Below are 12,839 nucleotides of genomic sequence, written 5' to 3' on the forward strand. Positions count from 1 at the left end.
AAGCATTCTGAAATGAATCTCAAAGCGTTGAGGTAACTTTTAAACAATTTTTTTTTTCTTGAAAGGTTTTTTCCTTTGCTTATTGCTTTTTTTTTTTAAATTGTATACAGGTGGCTGCAAACTGCTGCCCACCTCGTTGCAGTGGTAATACCAGAGAGGGCTGTCTGTCACAGGTCACAAAGGGCCGGTTGTATGGCCTGAACAGCTGAGTCCTGCCAGAGTGGCTCAAGCTATTCTCCTGCTGCAAGTGTGCTGGGAAACTTATTTGCAAGCCTTCATGCCGAAACAAACAGCACACAGATGCAGGGATATTTACAGCACAGGCTCAATTTGTTTTACAAATACTGACAAGAAATGTCTTGTTTGGCAGCAATATTTAGCAGGAAATTTTGGCTTTGCTTTCCGCATCCCGCTGTACTGGGCTTCTTTGCCTTCAGATCCAAGCATTGGCAAGGCTGGCATACATGCAGAGCTGTGGTTTGTGTCTCTGCTTCCCTGTGGCGATGACGGCAGTCCGTGCCTTTTCTTTCTTCATCGATGGTGCTTTTTTTGTTTCTTGTCATTCTCCTTCCCATCAGGAGAAAGCAAGAGCACACTGCTCTACTGGTGGAGATCATTATGGATTGCTAAGTCTCTGCAGTCTGTTCTGTATTTCATACAGCAGAGAGGAGTGTGCAGGTTTGTGGCCAGAAGGGGCTGCCTGAATGGCTGGTTTGCATGGAAACTGTGCTCCTTGGCTTTGGCTTCTCTCGAGTCTGTGGTATGAGACAGAGGTTAGATCTGAGGTTTCAGTTCCAGGTTGAGTGGTCTCAAGGAGACCAGGGAAGTTAGTTTTTCAGCATAATGTAGCAGAATACTTGGGTTTCTTGCTGATACAGTTAGTGTGGACTAGAGCAGGTTCCCACTTATCTTGTCACTTTGAGGCAGGGTAGCCGAGTTCCCCAGAGTGCCTGGCTTGGGAGATGTGGGGCTGGGAATGCCAGGTGCCTGCCTTTCCTGCTCAGTTGGGCTCACTGGTGCTAATGGCATGCTGGAGCAGGGCCATGTGAGCACGTGCCCAGGGACACCTCTGCATGTGGCACTGCAGATAAGGTCCTTGTTCAGGAGATTTCAGTCCTTTCGACACCTCCTTCTAGACATGAAGGGGCAGCACAAGAATTGCTTGCAGCGTTGAAGTGGTCACTGCTCGCTGCTGTGTTCTGAGATAGCATATGTGGCTCTGTACACAGTTAGACATGAAGCTATTTCAGTTGTGAATAAAAGACCCACCAGTAAAGTACAAAAATACATTTTATTTTAGCCTTTCCGTGTTTTAATTAGGAACTTCTTGCTGAGGCGTTTGATGTTCAGTGAATGGCGGTGTGAGAGACAAAGGAATTTTGAATTAATCATGCCTGGTAAATTGCCTGGTGTTGGGGATAGAGCACAGTGTTGCAGGTTGCTAAATCTTCAGTGTTCCACAGATGGATCAGTCATCTTGGGAGCAGGAGTTTTGGGACTTGCGTCTGGGGAGACACCGTGTTAATAGGCGCTGAGAGTTACAGCCTCTGTTCCTGGCGCTGTGAATGAGTCACTTCTTGTTACTTTGTGCTGTTACAAAAGGTGTTTCTGTTTTCCAGGCAACTGGGTAAATATTGCCTGATTCATTAGTCGATGTTTAGAAAGAGTTTGGAGAACTTTGAAAGGAAAAATTCTGCAGCAGCATGAAAGAGTGCTCTGTAGGGTGTTCAGATACTGTTGGAATGGGCACATAAAAAAGCAAAGGGTTGGGCTATTTACTGAGTTATTTTTTTAGTTGTAGGTTGATAGAAATTTGGAAAAGTTAAGGGCATCATAAGGAGTTGAAAGCTTAAGATGTCTGCAAAAAAGAAAATGTCATGTCCTTTTGTGAGAGAGTGGCTGCTGCTAACTCTAACAGCAGGTTGGAGTTTGTGCTGCATCCCCCCACATCTCCCAAAACATTTGTGCATCATTTGTCTGTTGAGGCGTGGTACAGCTGAGGGTAAAGCATTGATGTGGTCAAGTAAAAGAGGAGTTTTGAGAAAAATAAAAATTCCTGGCAAGTCCTTATGGTGGCAAGTAAAAGGTACAAAGTGATGTGCCTGGGAATACAAAAAGATGGAATTGCCTCTTGAGTGAAAGGCAAAGGTTTTGTTGCTTGTCTTTAAAGCAGACAAAGCTCAAGTCCCAATTTATGATGTCCTGAGGTCTGGTTTTGAAGAATAATCCTTATAAAGTTACTCTCTAGCCTTCTTGAGTGGGTTTTGTGATAGGCAACGGTATGGCCAAGGACTGATGTTACTTGGAAAAGTGTAACTAGTTTGGATGAAGTGGAAAGAAAGTAAAATGGCTTTTTTTTAAGAGAGGAAAATGTGCTTGGCAGGTTATAAAGCACACTGTGGTCGGATGCAGCTTTGAAGAGGTTGAAAGTAGCTCTTTCCATCCTGAGTATGATTTAGTGAACGCTCATGGGTTTTCTTGTTAGTGAATTGTTTCGAGTTTTTTATTAACTCTAACTCCTGCCCAATTGTGGATTGGTATTTTCAATAAAACACCCATTTCTTTGGCTCTGGGTAATTATTCTCTGCTCAAACTTGCATGGTTCCCTTTGCTGTAGGTCCCAAACATAAACAAAGCTGTGTGATTTCCATCTGCTGTCATAACGCGTGTGCTTGGCTTTAGCACATCAGACTGCTAGGAAGAGGAAATGCCATCTGGTTAAAATGTCTGACTAATTTTCGTTTGGTTTTAGTCCCACTTTTTGTGCTTTAGTGTGTCATTCTTTTAGTCCCTTTTGTGTGTCATGTGCCTCATTCTTGTAGTCCCCATCCCCAATAATTGTTGTTGTAGCAGTCCCATGACATTTAACATAAAGGTAAGACCATAATTTGGCTGGTAAAGAAGTCCTTTCAAGGCTACACAGCTAAATGTGCTGGTTCACGAGAGGGCCAAATCTCACGAGTAGTTGTCCTTTCTGGGATAACCCCCAATATCTGTGTTTATCTGCCTTTTAGATGAAATCTTGACAAATTTCTAATTTCCTAATGCATTGATATGGAAAGGCTTTACCCATGCACACAATCATAGAAGAATGTGTTTAATGCTTTGACATAGCAGGGAGAAATTTCAGAAATAAGGCTGCTAGTACAAATGGTGTAAAGTGTCATTTTGCTCTCTAGTTTTTACCTTCACTCCTATGAAGCCACTCAGAAGTAGGATTTAAGAGAATAAGTCTACTCATCTGCCTTACTTGTAGCTGAACTTTAAAGCTGATGAAAAGCTTTGAAACTGCGAATAAAAATGACCAGATCTAATTGAGAGGAAAAAAAAAAAAGGAGGAGTGCTGCTCTTGCCCTGATGCAGTGCTTTCCATCCAAGTAGATTTGCAGTGTCTGGGATTTCTGCCTTTTTCTACAGTGGCTTTGAAGGCAAAGGGCAGTGTCAGCTCCAGAGTGGATGGCACTTAGTTTTAGGTGCCAGCCTGAGGGAGGTAGCAGGGACTCCATTTGCAGCTGGTCCTGGGGAGGAATGCAAGTGTTCCTCAGGAATATTTTGCAAGCGAGTTATACTGACAGTATGGTCCTTGTGTGGATGCAATTTATATGGGCAAACTGTGCATTTACAGCATAGATTTTCGATGCCTTCCTCTTGTCTCTGTCATAACCCATCTGCGTGGTTAATGCTCATTCACATTAAAACCCTTTTATTTTCCTGTAAGAGTGACCATGCAGGAAGTGTTATGCCAGTCTGAAAAAGGTTCCTTTTTTAAGTAGGCTCTCCGTTCCTAACATAGACCCATTCAGTTTGGTGCATTGCATTAGTTGAGAAATGCAGATAATTTAACTAAAATCCACAGTAGTGGTTGGTTGTCATGAGCGTGGGCTCATGACAAGTTTCATCGTAACCGTGAGTATTCCATGTGTTTTGCGTAGAATTGCTCATTAACTGAATCTTCAATGTTGCTGCTTTTCAGACCAAAAGAAGAGTAAGCAAGCTAAGATTTAATGTAAAGAAAGTTTCCTCCATTTTCCTGCATCCGGTACTTTATTTAAAGTATCCTTCAGCATCCATCCTCTCCGGGCTTATAGTGCAGCTAAAAGTCATAAAACGGGCACCAAAGGAACAGTACAATGTGCTGCAGTGTCTGTGTATCTGTAGGTGACATGTTCAAAACCTGCTTTTGTCGAGTTCTTAGATTAATGTGAACTCAAAGACAGTGGCAGTCACCTTGTGTCCCAGTTTAGGGCAGTGTTCTCCTGTGCCAGGTTGTGTGAGTTAGTGGAGGCCTGATGAGGAAAGCTGCTGCTTTGCAAACAGTTTGAGTGTTCAGTTGTTTTACAAGTATGCAAAGCCTTTGGTGGCTCCTGTGAATGTGGTCACCTTATTTCTGTGCAGGTGTGTGGGCTGTCAAGTGCCTCTTGCTAATTTGTATTTCCATGGAAAGTACCATTCATTAATAACTTCTTGACTTTCTGCAGGGCTGGAGCTTATAATTTTTCCCCTTAATTGTTTTTGCTTGACGTTATGACGATACCTGTTACCTTTTTGTCTTGGTTTTCTTTCAGCTTTTTGGCTTGCTCTTGCTTGGCAGTGAGAATTCATCTCATGGGTTTTAATTTTCAGAAAATACTTCTTTTTAATCTCATTCCTATAGATTTGTGGCCTCTCTAATTGACTAATGGGCACAGGGAGTTATTTGTATTGGGTGACAAGTGGTGCTGGGTCTCCACAGCACATGGATTATTCTGTTTGCATTCCTGGCACGTTCCAGGGGAGCATTTGGAGCAGAAGTCTGCAATTACCTTGCAGGTCACAGGGGGAATTTTTGCTGTATTCTAGGGGGTAAAATCAGCCCTAAATTCAGATGAGAGTCTGTCCTGTTTGTGTGCTAATCCTTGTCTTTAATTCTTTCCAGCAGTATGTTTTCTGGTTTTGGTTTTCATGCTCCCCCATCCCTTAAAAGATTCAAGCTTTTAATCTCCCGCGCTCTTTGAGTGGCTCCTTTGTTCTGTGCTATGGAAACCTGTTGCTATTGTTACTCCTTTTCTAAGATAATTTCCATCAGGAACCTAGAACGGGAGCAAAATGTTGCTTTGTATTCCAAGACAAATCTTGTATTTAAGCTTCCTATGCTGATTACTTCTGCATCCGTTTCTCCTGGGTCCTGTTCCTATTCTGATGCCTGCAAGTTCTTAAACCTCACTCAGGAGCAGAGTATCAAAGTGCCTGTCTGCACCAGTAGCTGAGTATGGGTTTTCTGTTCGAGTAGATGGAAGCCATTACCATTCAGCTCTTTGGAGAAGTGCTTTTGCAAGCCAGGCTGATGGTTTGAGAAGTGATTTTTTTTTTTTTTCATTTCTAATTTCAGATCTGTCTCAAGGGAGTGAGTACAGAAAGGTCTGGGATCATTACAGAGTATGAGGAGTCTTACAGATCTTACATACTGTCAGCAGCAGTAGCTGTGGCAGCTGCTGTCCTGGGATGGGAGGGAGGAGTGAGGATGATGGGGAGACAGGCAATGCCTGCAGTCTGAGAGGAGGAGAGTTGTGCAAGAGTCGATATTTTTTTGTTTGGTCAGCAAAGTACACAAACTGCTGTATTGTAAATGGATCACACAGTCTTTGTTGGAGGGTGGAATCGATGACTACAAGGAGCGTAGTCAAAATCCTATATTGTCCTCAACAATGGCTAATGAATTGCATTTTTGATTCTGAAGCCTTGCAGGAGCGCATCTGACTATAACTGACTTATTTCCTCTTTCAGATTAGGTTTGCAAGTGCAAATATGTTTTTTATTTTTAGGTGGCTTGAGGACATTTTTGCTGCTGACACCCCTTTTGCTGCCTTTTTTGGGTCACAAGCTCAATTAGTTGTTTGGCAGGATCGCAACTCCATGCTTTTTCAGGATGTTCATCAGTCTGTTGTCTAGAAAGGGTATTCTGTGGAAGGTAGCCAGAGGGTATTGCAGAGACTGTGCATTGGGCTGGGAAACCCTCTTTGATAATTCACTTCTCATGGCTGGGCTGAAATTGCAGTTGAAATTCCCTGAAGTTATAACTGGAGTTGTTCTCTGTAAGATGGTTTTCACTGTGACATAAAAGAATGAAAGCACTTAAATGATAGAAAGAAGAATGAGAGATTGTGCTGGGAACAAGATGACAGCTTTGACTAGTACCTTCCAAAGCTTTTCCAGTGTTGGGAGGCTTGCTGGGTAAGCAATCCTGTTTCTGCTCTGCCATATTACCATGCTCTTGAAGCCTGCTCGTCTTCCTTACCTGCTCAGTTTTGTCTCTTCCAGCTGTTGGAACAGTGACAGTGTTTGTCTGTTCAGCCACTGATACAGCAGAGCCTCCATTGCGTTAGAGTCTACAGGCACAACCATGATACAAGGGACTGCTAAAGCATAATCTACATGGGTTTTGAGCCCTGTTTCAGATGGGCAGATGTACAGATAAAAGAGAAAATCTGTTTCGAGATTGTGAGGTCTGTGGTTCGCATGTGGTTACATGATATGCTGATAGAGGAATGAGATAGTTCTTGTGCAGGCAGATTTACTGACCTCGTTGCTTAAATTGGTTCTGTCAGCGTTTTTATTATTACTTCTCTCGTGCCTGGAAATACTGTAGGTGTGGATGAAAAAGAAAGCTGGGTGCAGTCTGCATTGCAAAGTGTTGGAGATGCCAGCACAGTGGCAGCGAAGTGACATGGCCACACAGCACGTGCACACGCTGCTGTTACGTTGGCAACTGGAGACCTGGACGTTTTTCCAAAGAGGGGATTTGACAGTCATTCCAGATCCTTCCTCCCCAGGGGCTGATGTGGTCATGGGGCTGTTTTCCCTTCTTCATGAGAAGCCAGTGGGCAGCATTACGTGGTAAGGTAAATAATTAGGAAGCTGCAAAAGGTTTTATCTGTGCTCACGAAAGAGAATGTTGCTGAGGTTGTTTGCTCTTACCATGGTCCTTCAGGACCTATCAGGACCTATCTGAATTTGCCCCAGGGAAGGGTTTTTGCACTGCCACCTCCATGCACCATTTCTTACTTGGGATCCATCCAGCTTGGACTTGTTTTATTTTTAGAAACCACTGTGGACTTAAACTGCAGCCAAACTCCTGGGTCTTATTTTGTGTTCCTCTTGTCTAGTTTTATCCTGTGTTCTTTCTCTCTCCAAATTACCTTGACACATTGCTGCAAAAGCCTTTTTCTGTGTTGCTCCTGCCACCGGGGACTGCCATCAGTATCTGATCTGCTTCTCCATCCTTATGACCATGAGCTTCCAGGCTTGTGGGCAGCCCTGCACAGGCAGAGCATCTTGTGCTGCTCCTAAGGAATACCTGTGACACGTCCCCTTCAGGTGCTGGCGAGCCAAAGGAAGCCAGATCTCCTTCACAAGTCCCTCACCCTCCTCCTGCCCTGTTAACAGCTGGCTGCCTGTGCTAAGGGATTATTCATGCATGCTAATGCTGACAAGGGACCCCAGAGGTTTACAGAGAGTGCTCCAGTTGGGCTTCCTGCCAGCTCCATCGTAACCCCAAATGACAGAAATGTGTCCCAGTAGAGGAGATGGGCATGTGAATGGAAAGGGCTGAAGTATTCCTGCGATGCACGCTATCTTTGCTGTTATTTAGACTTCTTGCTTAGTTAGGTCGACTTGGATCTTTTATTGTTCTCTTTACCAAGCTGCCGTACGTCTTCGCTTCTCCAGCAAAGGCACGTTTTGGAGCCCTGCTTTGGTTTTGTGGGAAGGGAAGTGTGGAGAACATGCCTGTGGGAGTGGAAAGAAGCCGTGCTATCGTGCCACTTAAGGTTTGACCTTATTACCACATAGACAGCTGCTGGTTAGGTCCTTTGTGGTATTGAAAATAGGTTGATGCTTTGGATGATTTTCCAGGGAGGTAATGCTGGATGATTGTAGGACTGCAATAGCACAGCAGGGACTTGCAAAGGTTAGAATTGCTCTGGACGGAAACAGCATGGGATGGCTGCTGGGGATATATTATTGACCTCATCCTCAAACCAGTATTTCCTGAGCCTGGTGCCTTGTCCGGAGTGACTTGGCCTGGGTGGTACAGTGATGATTTTGGGGGTCTTTTTTTGGGTTGTGGGGGGTTTTCTTTTTTATTTTTCTTTCTTTCTTTTTTTTTTTTTTACTTTTAGTCATTATAACAAACCCTTACACTGCCTCTTCAAGTGATATAATTAAATTGTGAGAACTGGAGTCCTAATTACCCTCTCCCATGTGAGAGTTGAAGAGCTCATCTTCAGAGAGAGGCTGTTGGCTGAGATTCAAAAGAGACAAATCTCAGAGCAGGCTGCATCTGTGTTGATATTTACTCTTATTAAGAATAATGGTCATTAGCAAGTGATATCAGAGCAGGTTGCTCTTTGCAGGTTATTTTTGTCTGTCTGGAAGGGAAGGCAGAAGGGAAAGCAGAATGAGTCCATCTCTGCCATTTCTGTGCATCTTCTTTTCTGCTTTTTCCAAAGAATTGTTAGTATAGCATCTGAACTGGTAGATCTGGCATGTGCAAAAATCTGCACTGATGCATGAAAAAATTACTGATGTGTATTTAGACATTTCCTATTCTGGGAATTTGCTCCTCATCCATCCCTTGGATCAGTGCAGATAGCTTGCATAAACAGACTAAACTCTCAATGCAGCGGTTCAGAGAATCTGCTTCCTAAATGGTAGGAGATATACTGGAGCAAACTGCTGCTTTCTTTCCTGTGATAATGGCTGTGCATTCAGGCAGCTGTGTGAATCTCTGCAAAAGTAGAAATCCTGAAAGCAGGGCAGACTTAGATTCCATTGAAACAGCTATTCTTATCAGGTTTTTTTAATAGAAACTCGTGCAAACAGAAGATGAATTGTTAGGAGTTAGAGTGGTAGGAGTTGCTATCTGCTTGCTTGCACATGTAGCTCAGTAATAATGTTTTGTAGCCTTTTTCCAGTATAAACCATGCAGAACTTTCCTAACATGACTATCCATCTGGATCTCTAATGATATATAAGGGAAAATTACACTTTCTTGATTGTATGGTTTGAAGTTGCAGTGAATAGGTGGTAGAACTGGCAACAGAATTCTCTTGATACCCACTTTAATCCTCTGCTGATGACAGAACAATTGGTCTGCACATCTTGGGGGTTGACAGACCCTGTTGCCTGAAGTGGGTTTCACACTTGTTCACATCAGCCACCTCACATTTGTCTGGGCAAAGCTGAGATAGCCACAAATACATGTGTATACTGGAAACATTTGGAAGTGTCTAGAAGAGCATTTACCAAAGTTGACTATGGTGCAGGCTGACTTCAGTTAACTGTCTGGCAGTGAGCTGCAGCAGGGCCGCAAGAGTTGCTCTGTGCCTCTAAATCTGTCTGGGGTAACACGAGAGGATGATCTGAAAATAGTGTCTCCTCCAGAGGTGCCCTGACCTTCGAGTCATTTAGGTTTAGCCCATGGGACCACTGGAGGACTGCAGGTGAGAGAAGGCAGGATGTTTCTGACCCTTGGGTTTGAGGTTGCTGCTAAGTTTCAGTACGAACTCCATGTGGCAAACATGTTCTTTGGCATAACTCCAAATCCAGGGTATTTGTTCTGTAATCTAGTTTTGTTACAAGGAGACATGGTCATATTTTTCGGTTCTCAGGCTCAGATCTCCAGCCTCCTGGAGAAACAAAAGGAGTGTTTACAGGTTATAGTGACTAGCTTTGACTATGATCCAAAAATGCAAAACTCATATGAATTCAGTAGGACTCTTCAGATAAACATGCTTCTATACAAGTGCTCCTTCCAGGTGTAGTAGTTGCTTTGTTAGTTCCTTAAAATGCTCATTTCCATCTTCAGCATAATATTCTGATTTTGCTGCATGTGTCCATAGCACACCCTTCCTCATTTCCATCTACCATAAACGTTTGGGAAGTTTCCCATAAGGTGCACTCTCACCTGCAGCATACTCTGAATTTAGTGTTCCTTGTTCCTCACATTTGTAGAAAGGCAGCTGGAGAACATGAGGAGAATTAGCACCAGTTCTGGCAGCAGCACTTAATTTGGTGGGGCTCTTGCAAGCCCTGCATCTTGTTGTCTCTAATCAGTTTAAACTTGATGAGTTTTCAGTGTTTTCATTTTCTAAATTGATTTATCTGTGTAAAAGGTACAAGTTGTCCTCTGTGGGAACAAGTTTCCAAGCTGTTTAATTTTGCTGTTTGTCAATGCAAAGAATAGTCTTGTCAATGTGAATCATCCTCTTTTCTTTGTACTTGTACTGTTTCACTCTTCTCCCCAGGTCTTCAATGAACTATTCATTCACTTCAGCTTGAAGTCTCCTTATGGCTTCACTTCACTTTGCTTAGATCAGTAGCTGGGCCATAAAGACCCTTTACTTGGCCACCAAAACAAATGTATATGCAGTTTTCTCCCGTGACTTTTTCTGTTCTTAAACTCGGCCTAATCTGGTGCTGAAAGTGATTAGTTCTCGTTCAGTTTGAAGACCACCTGCACCAGGTCTGTCTGCTGTTGTATCTTCCTTCAGGAGCTGTGGCAGATGGTCTTTACCTCTACTTGCCAGGTGTGGCTCCAGAACACATCCTTCATACCTAAAATGAATGGGGTTGCTGGGCCTGGGGCTCCAGAATTTCAACTGGTTTTTGTTTTCTGCCTTTTTAAGGCTAAACACTTGTGATTTGGGCTTGGACATACCAGGAACATGGTTTTTTTTGGTTTTGTATTACCTTCTGCCAGATGTAAAAGCTGACCTACTTTTTCCCTTTGAATCTTTTCACAAATAGTGCTCTTTGACCATCACCCTAACAGTAGCATGGGCTTATTGGAAACTTGACTTCCTAAATTTTGTGCTAATCCCATGGACAGAAGATCTGCTGAGGTACTTCGACATGTTGGAATGAGCTGCTTTTCTATTGGTTAGGGCATGGCTTTGGAATGTGATTTTAAAACAGTTCACTGTGTTCTGACCAAGCAAACAGAGAAATTAAATTGACTAATGCAGCTTTTCACAATGCTTGTTCTACAAACTTAGCTAAACAGCTTCCAAATTACTGTTAGTTGGAATTAATTGCTGATAAGGAAGCACAGCAATGAGTTCTCAGAACTGAATGCATTTGATTTTCTTTTCTGGTAACCTTTCTTCCAATATATGTTTTTTGCAGTGATACTGAAAGCCGAAAATTATGCAAGAAGATGAAGGTAGATCCTAATACAAAGGAGAAGGGAGTGGATTTACTCCATTATAAGTGAGTTCTGGGATGGGATTTGTAGTTCCGAATTGTTGATTCCCCCATTAGAACTGTTCATTCTCCTTTCAGCTCCATGTTGCTGCAGCATTAAGATGACTTATGTCCCCCTTTGATGTGGGAAATTAGTTGCCATTTCTTCAGTTTGCAAGTGTGTGTTGTGACAGAAGTTGAGATAAATTTATTCTTTGTTGAATAGAGTCCACTAAAACCACAAGCAGGGTCAGGGAGAGATGTCCAGTGGACTAAAACTGCCCAGTGCACAGGACTGATGCCTGAGATTTGATCTGTGTTGCTTTCTCTGTCACTTGGCTGCTGCCAGTGCCTGCTTGGCCTTGGACAAGTCGTTTCACCTCTCTGTGCTTTTCTGACTTGAGATAGTGCTTCGTAAACTAAGTGGAGAAAGACAAGTGTAGTGAGACAGCAAGAGATTTTCCTCCTGCAAATAATAGGAATAGGAATACGGTTAGGTACACCAAGAAGCTGCATCTCCATCTCCAAAAATCATGCCTTGGTAACTATTCTTGTTAAAGTGTCAGGGAGGAAATGGTTTACTAGGAACCTGTTTGCTTTATACTCTCTTTTGCGCCCTTTCTTTTCCCTTACTCTTGTTTTTTGCCACCCTTAAATTGCTGTACTGTAAATTCTGCTTAGTTCTGTGGCTTGGGTGGGATAATTTTATTCTAGTTAGTGGGAAGTGAGGAAGAGCAGCTGTATGATTTCTAGTAACGTTCCTGTAAGTTAACACTATTCCCCACTCCTTGTTCAACAGGGACGGTGCATTTCATACTCCATATAACAGAGCAGTCACATTGAAGGTAAATTTAAATATTTCCTTATTATTCTTTTGGTTTTGCTAGATATGGGTGAGACGTTTGCTGATTAAAAAAAACAGGTGTTGGTATGTTTTCATGGTGAAAAGGGAGGGGGTTAATCTTCATAAACAGCTGTCAGAATGGCCTAAGGGTTTTCATGTGTAAACATGTCTGCCAACCACAGATCCGGGAAAATTGTGGATGATTTGAAAGACTGAGCCCATGTTGAACTGTAAGGTAAATTGTAAGTTTACCTGCACTCTGGTAACAAATAAGGATTTTCTTGTTTTGATTACAAGGTGCTCTTAGTGGTAGTATAACTAAAAGTATTAGCTGATACTGCATTTTGATAAGGAGTTCTCTGGGGTTCTTAGATTGTGTGTTTATAAACTTTAAAGAGTGCTGAGTGGCCTTATCTTCGATTGGATTGTGGAACTGCAGTTCCTGTGGATGTGCTCTGAGTGCATCAGGGATAAAATGACCTTTCTTCTTCTCCAGTGAATCTTGACATAAAGCAAAAGAAAGCAATGTTCTCTGGGCAAGGCAGGAGAGAAGACATGAAACATGAAATGAACGCGTAGATATTGATGATTGCGGAAATAGTGAACTAAAAGCACAGTGAGCAGGCCAAAAGTGTGCAGCTTTCCTTTGCAAAGCCCTGGTGAAGCACTGAGACTGTACTTACGTGAGGCTACAGCCCTGCAATGACTTGGCTTCCAGAAATCATTGCTGTCCAGCTCTGATGCCCGATTCCCATTTCTCTTCCTCCTCCAGCAA

The 12,839-nt window shown here is 42.8% G+C and overlaps 1 protein-coding gene across 2 annotated transcripts in view; it reads left to right on the forward strand.

Annotated features, from left to right (window-relative positions):
- Positions 1-12,839, forward strand: part of PDIA5 (protein disulfide isomerase family A member 5) — a 101,435-nt gene that overhangs the window by 17,557 nt on the left and 71,039 nt on the right. For both annotated transcript variants that reach the window (XM_017823555.1, XM_017823556.1), the window contains exons 4-5: positions 11,164-11,247; positions 12,020-12,065. In XM_017823555.1, coding sequence (XP_017679044.1) covers positions 11,164-11,247; positions 12,020-12,065 — 130 coding nt within the window. The remainder of the gene's footprint in view (positions 1-11,163; positions 11,248-12,019; positions 12,066-12,839) is intronic.

This window comes from Lepidothrix coronata, unplaced genomic scaffold (assembly GCF_001604755.1).
Source record: "Lepidothrix coronata isolate B3197 unplaced genomic scaffold, Lepidothrix_coronata-1.0 Scaffold103, whole genome shotgun sequence".
Lineage (NCBI taxonomy): Eukaryota > Metazoa > Chordata > Aves > Passeriformes > Pipridae > Lepidothrix > Lepidothrix coronata.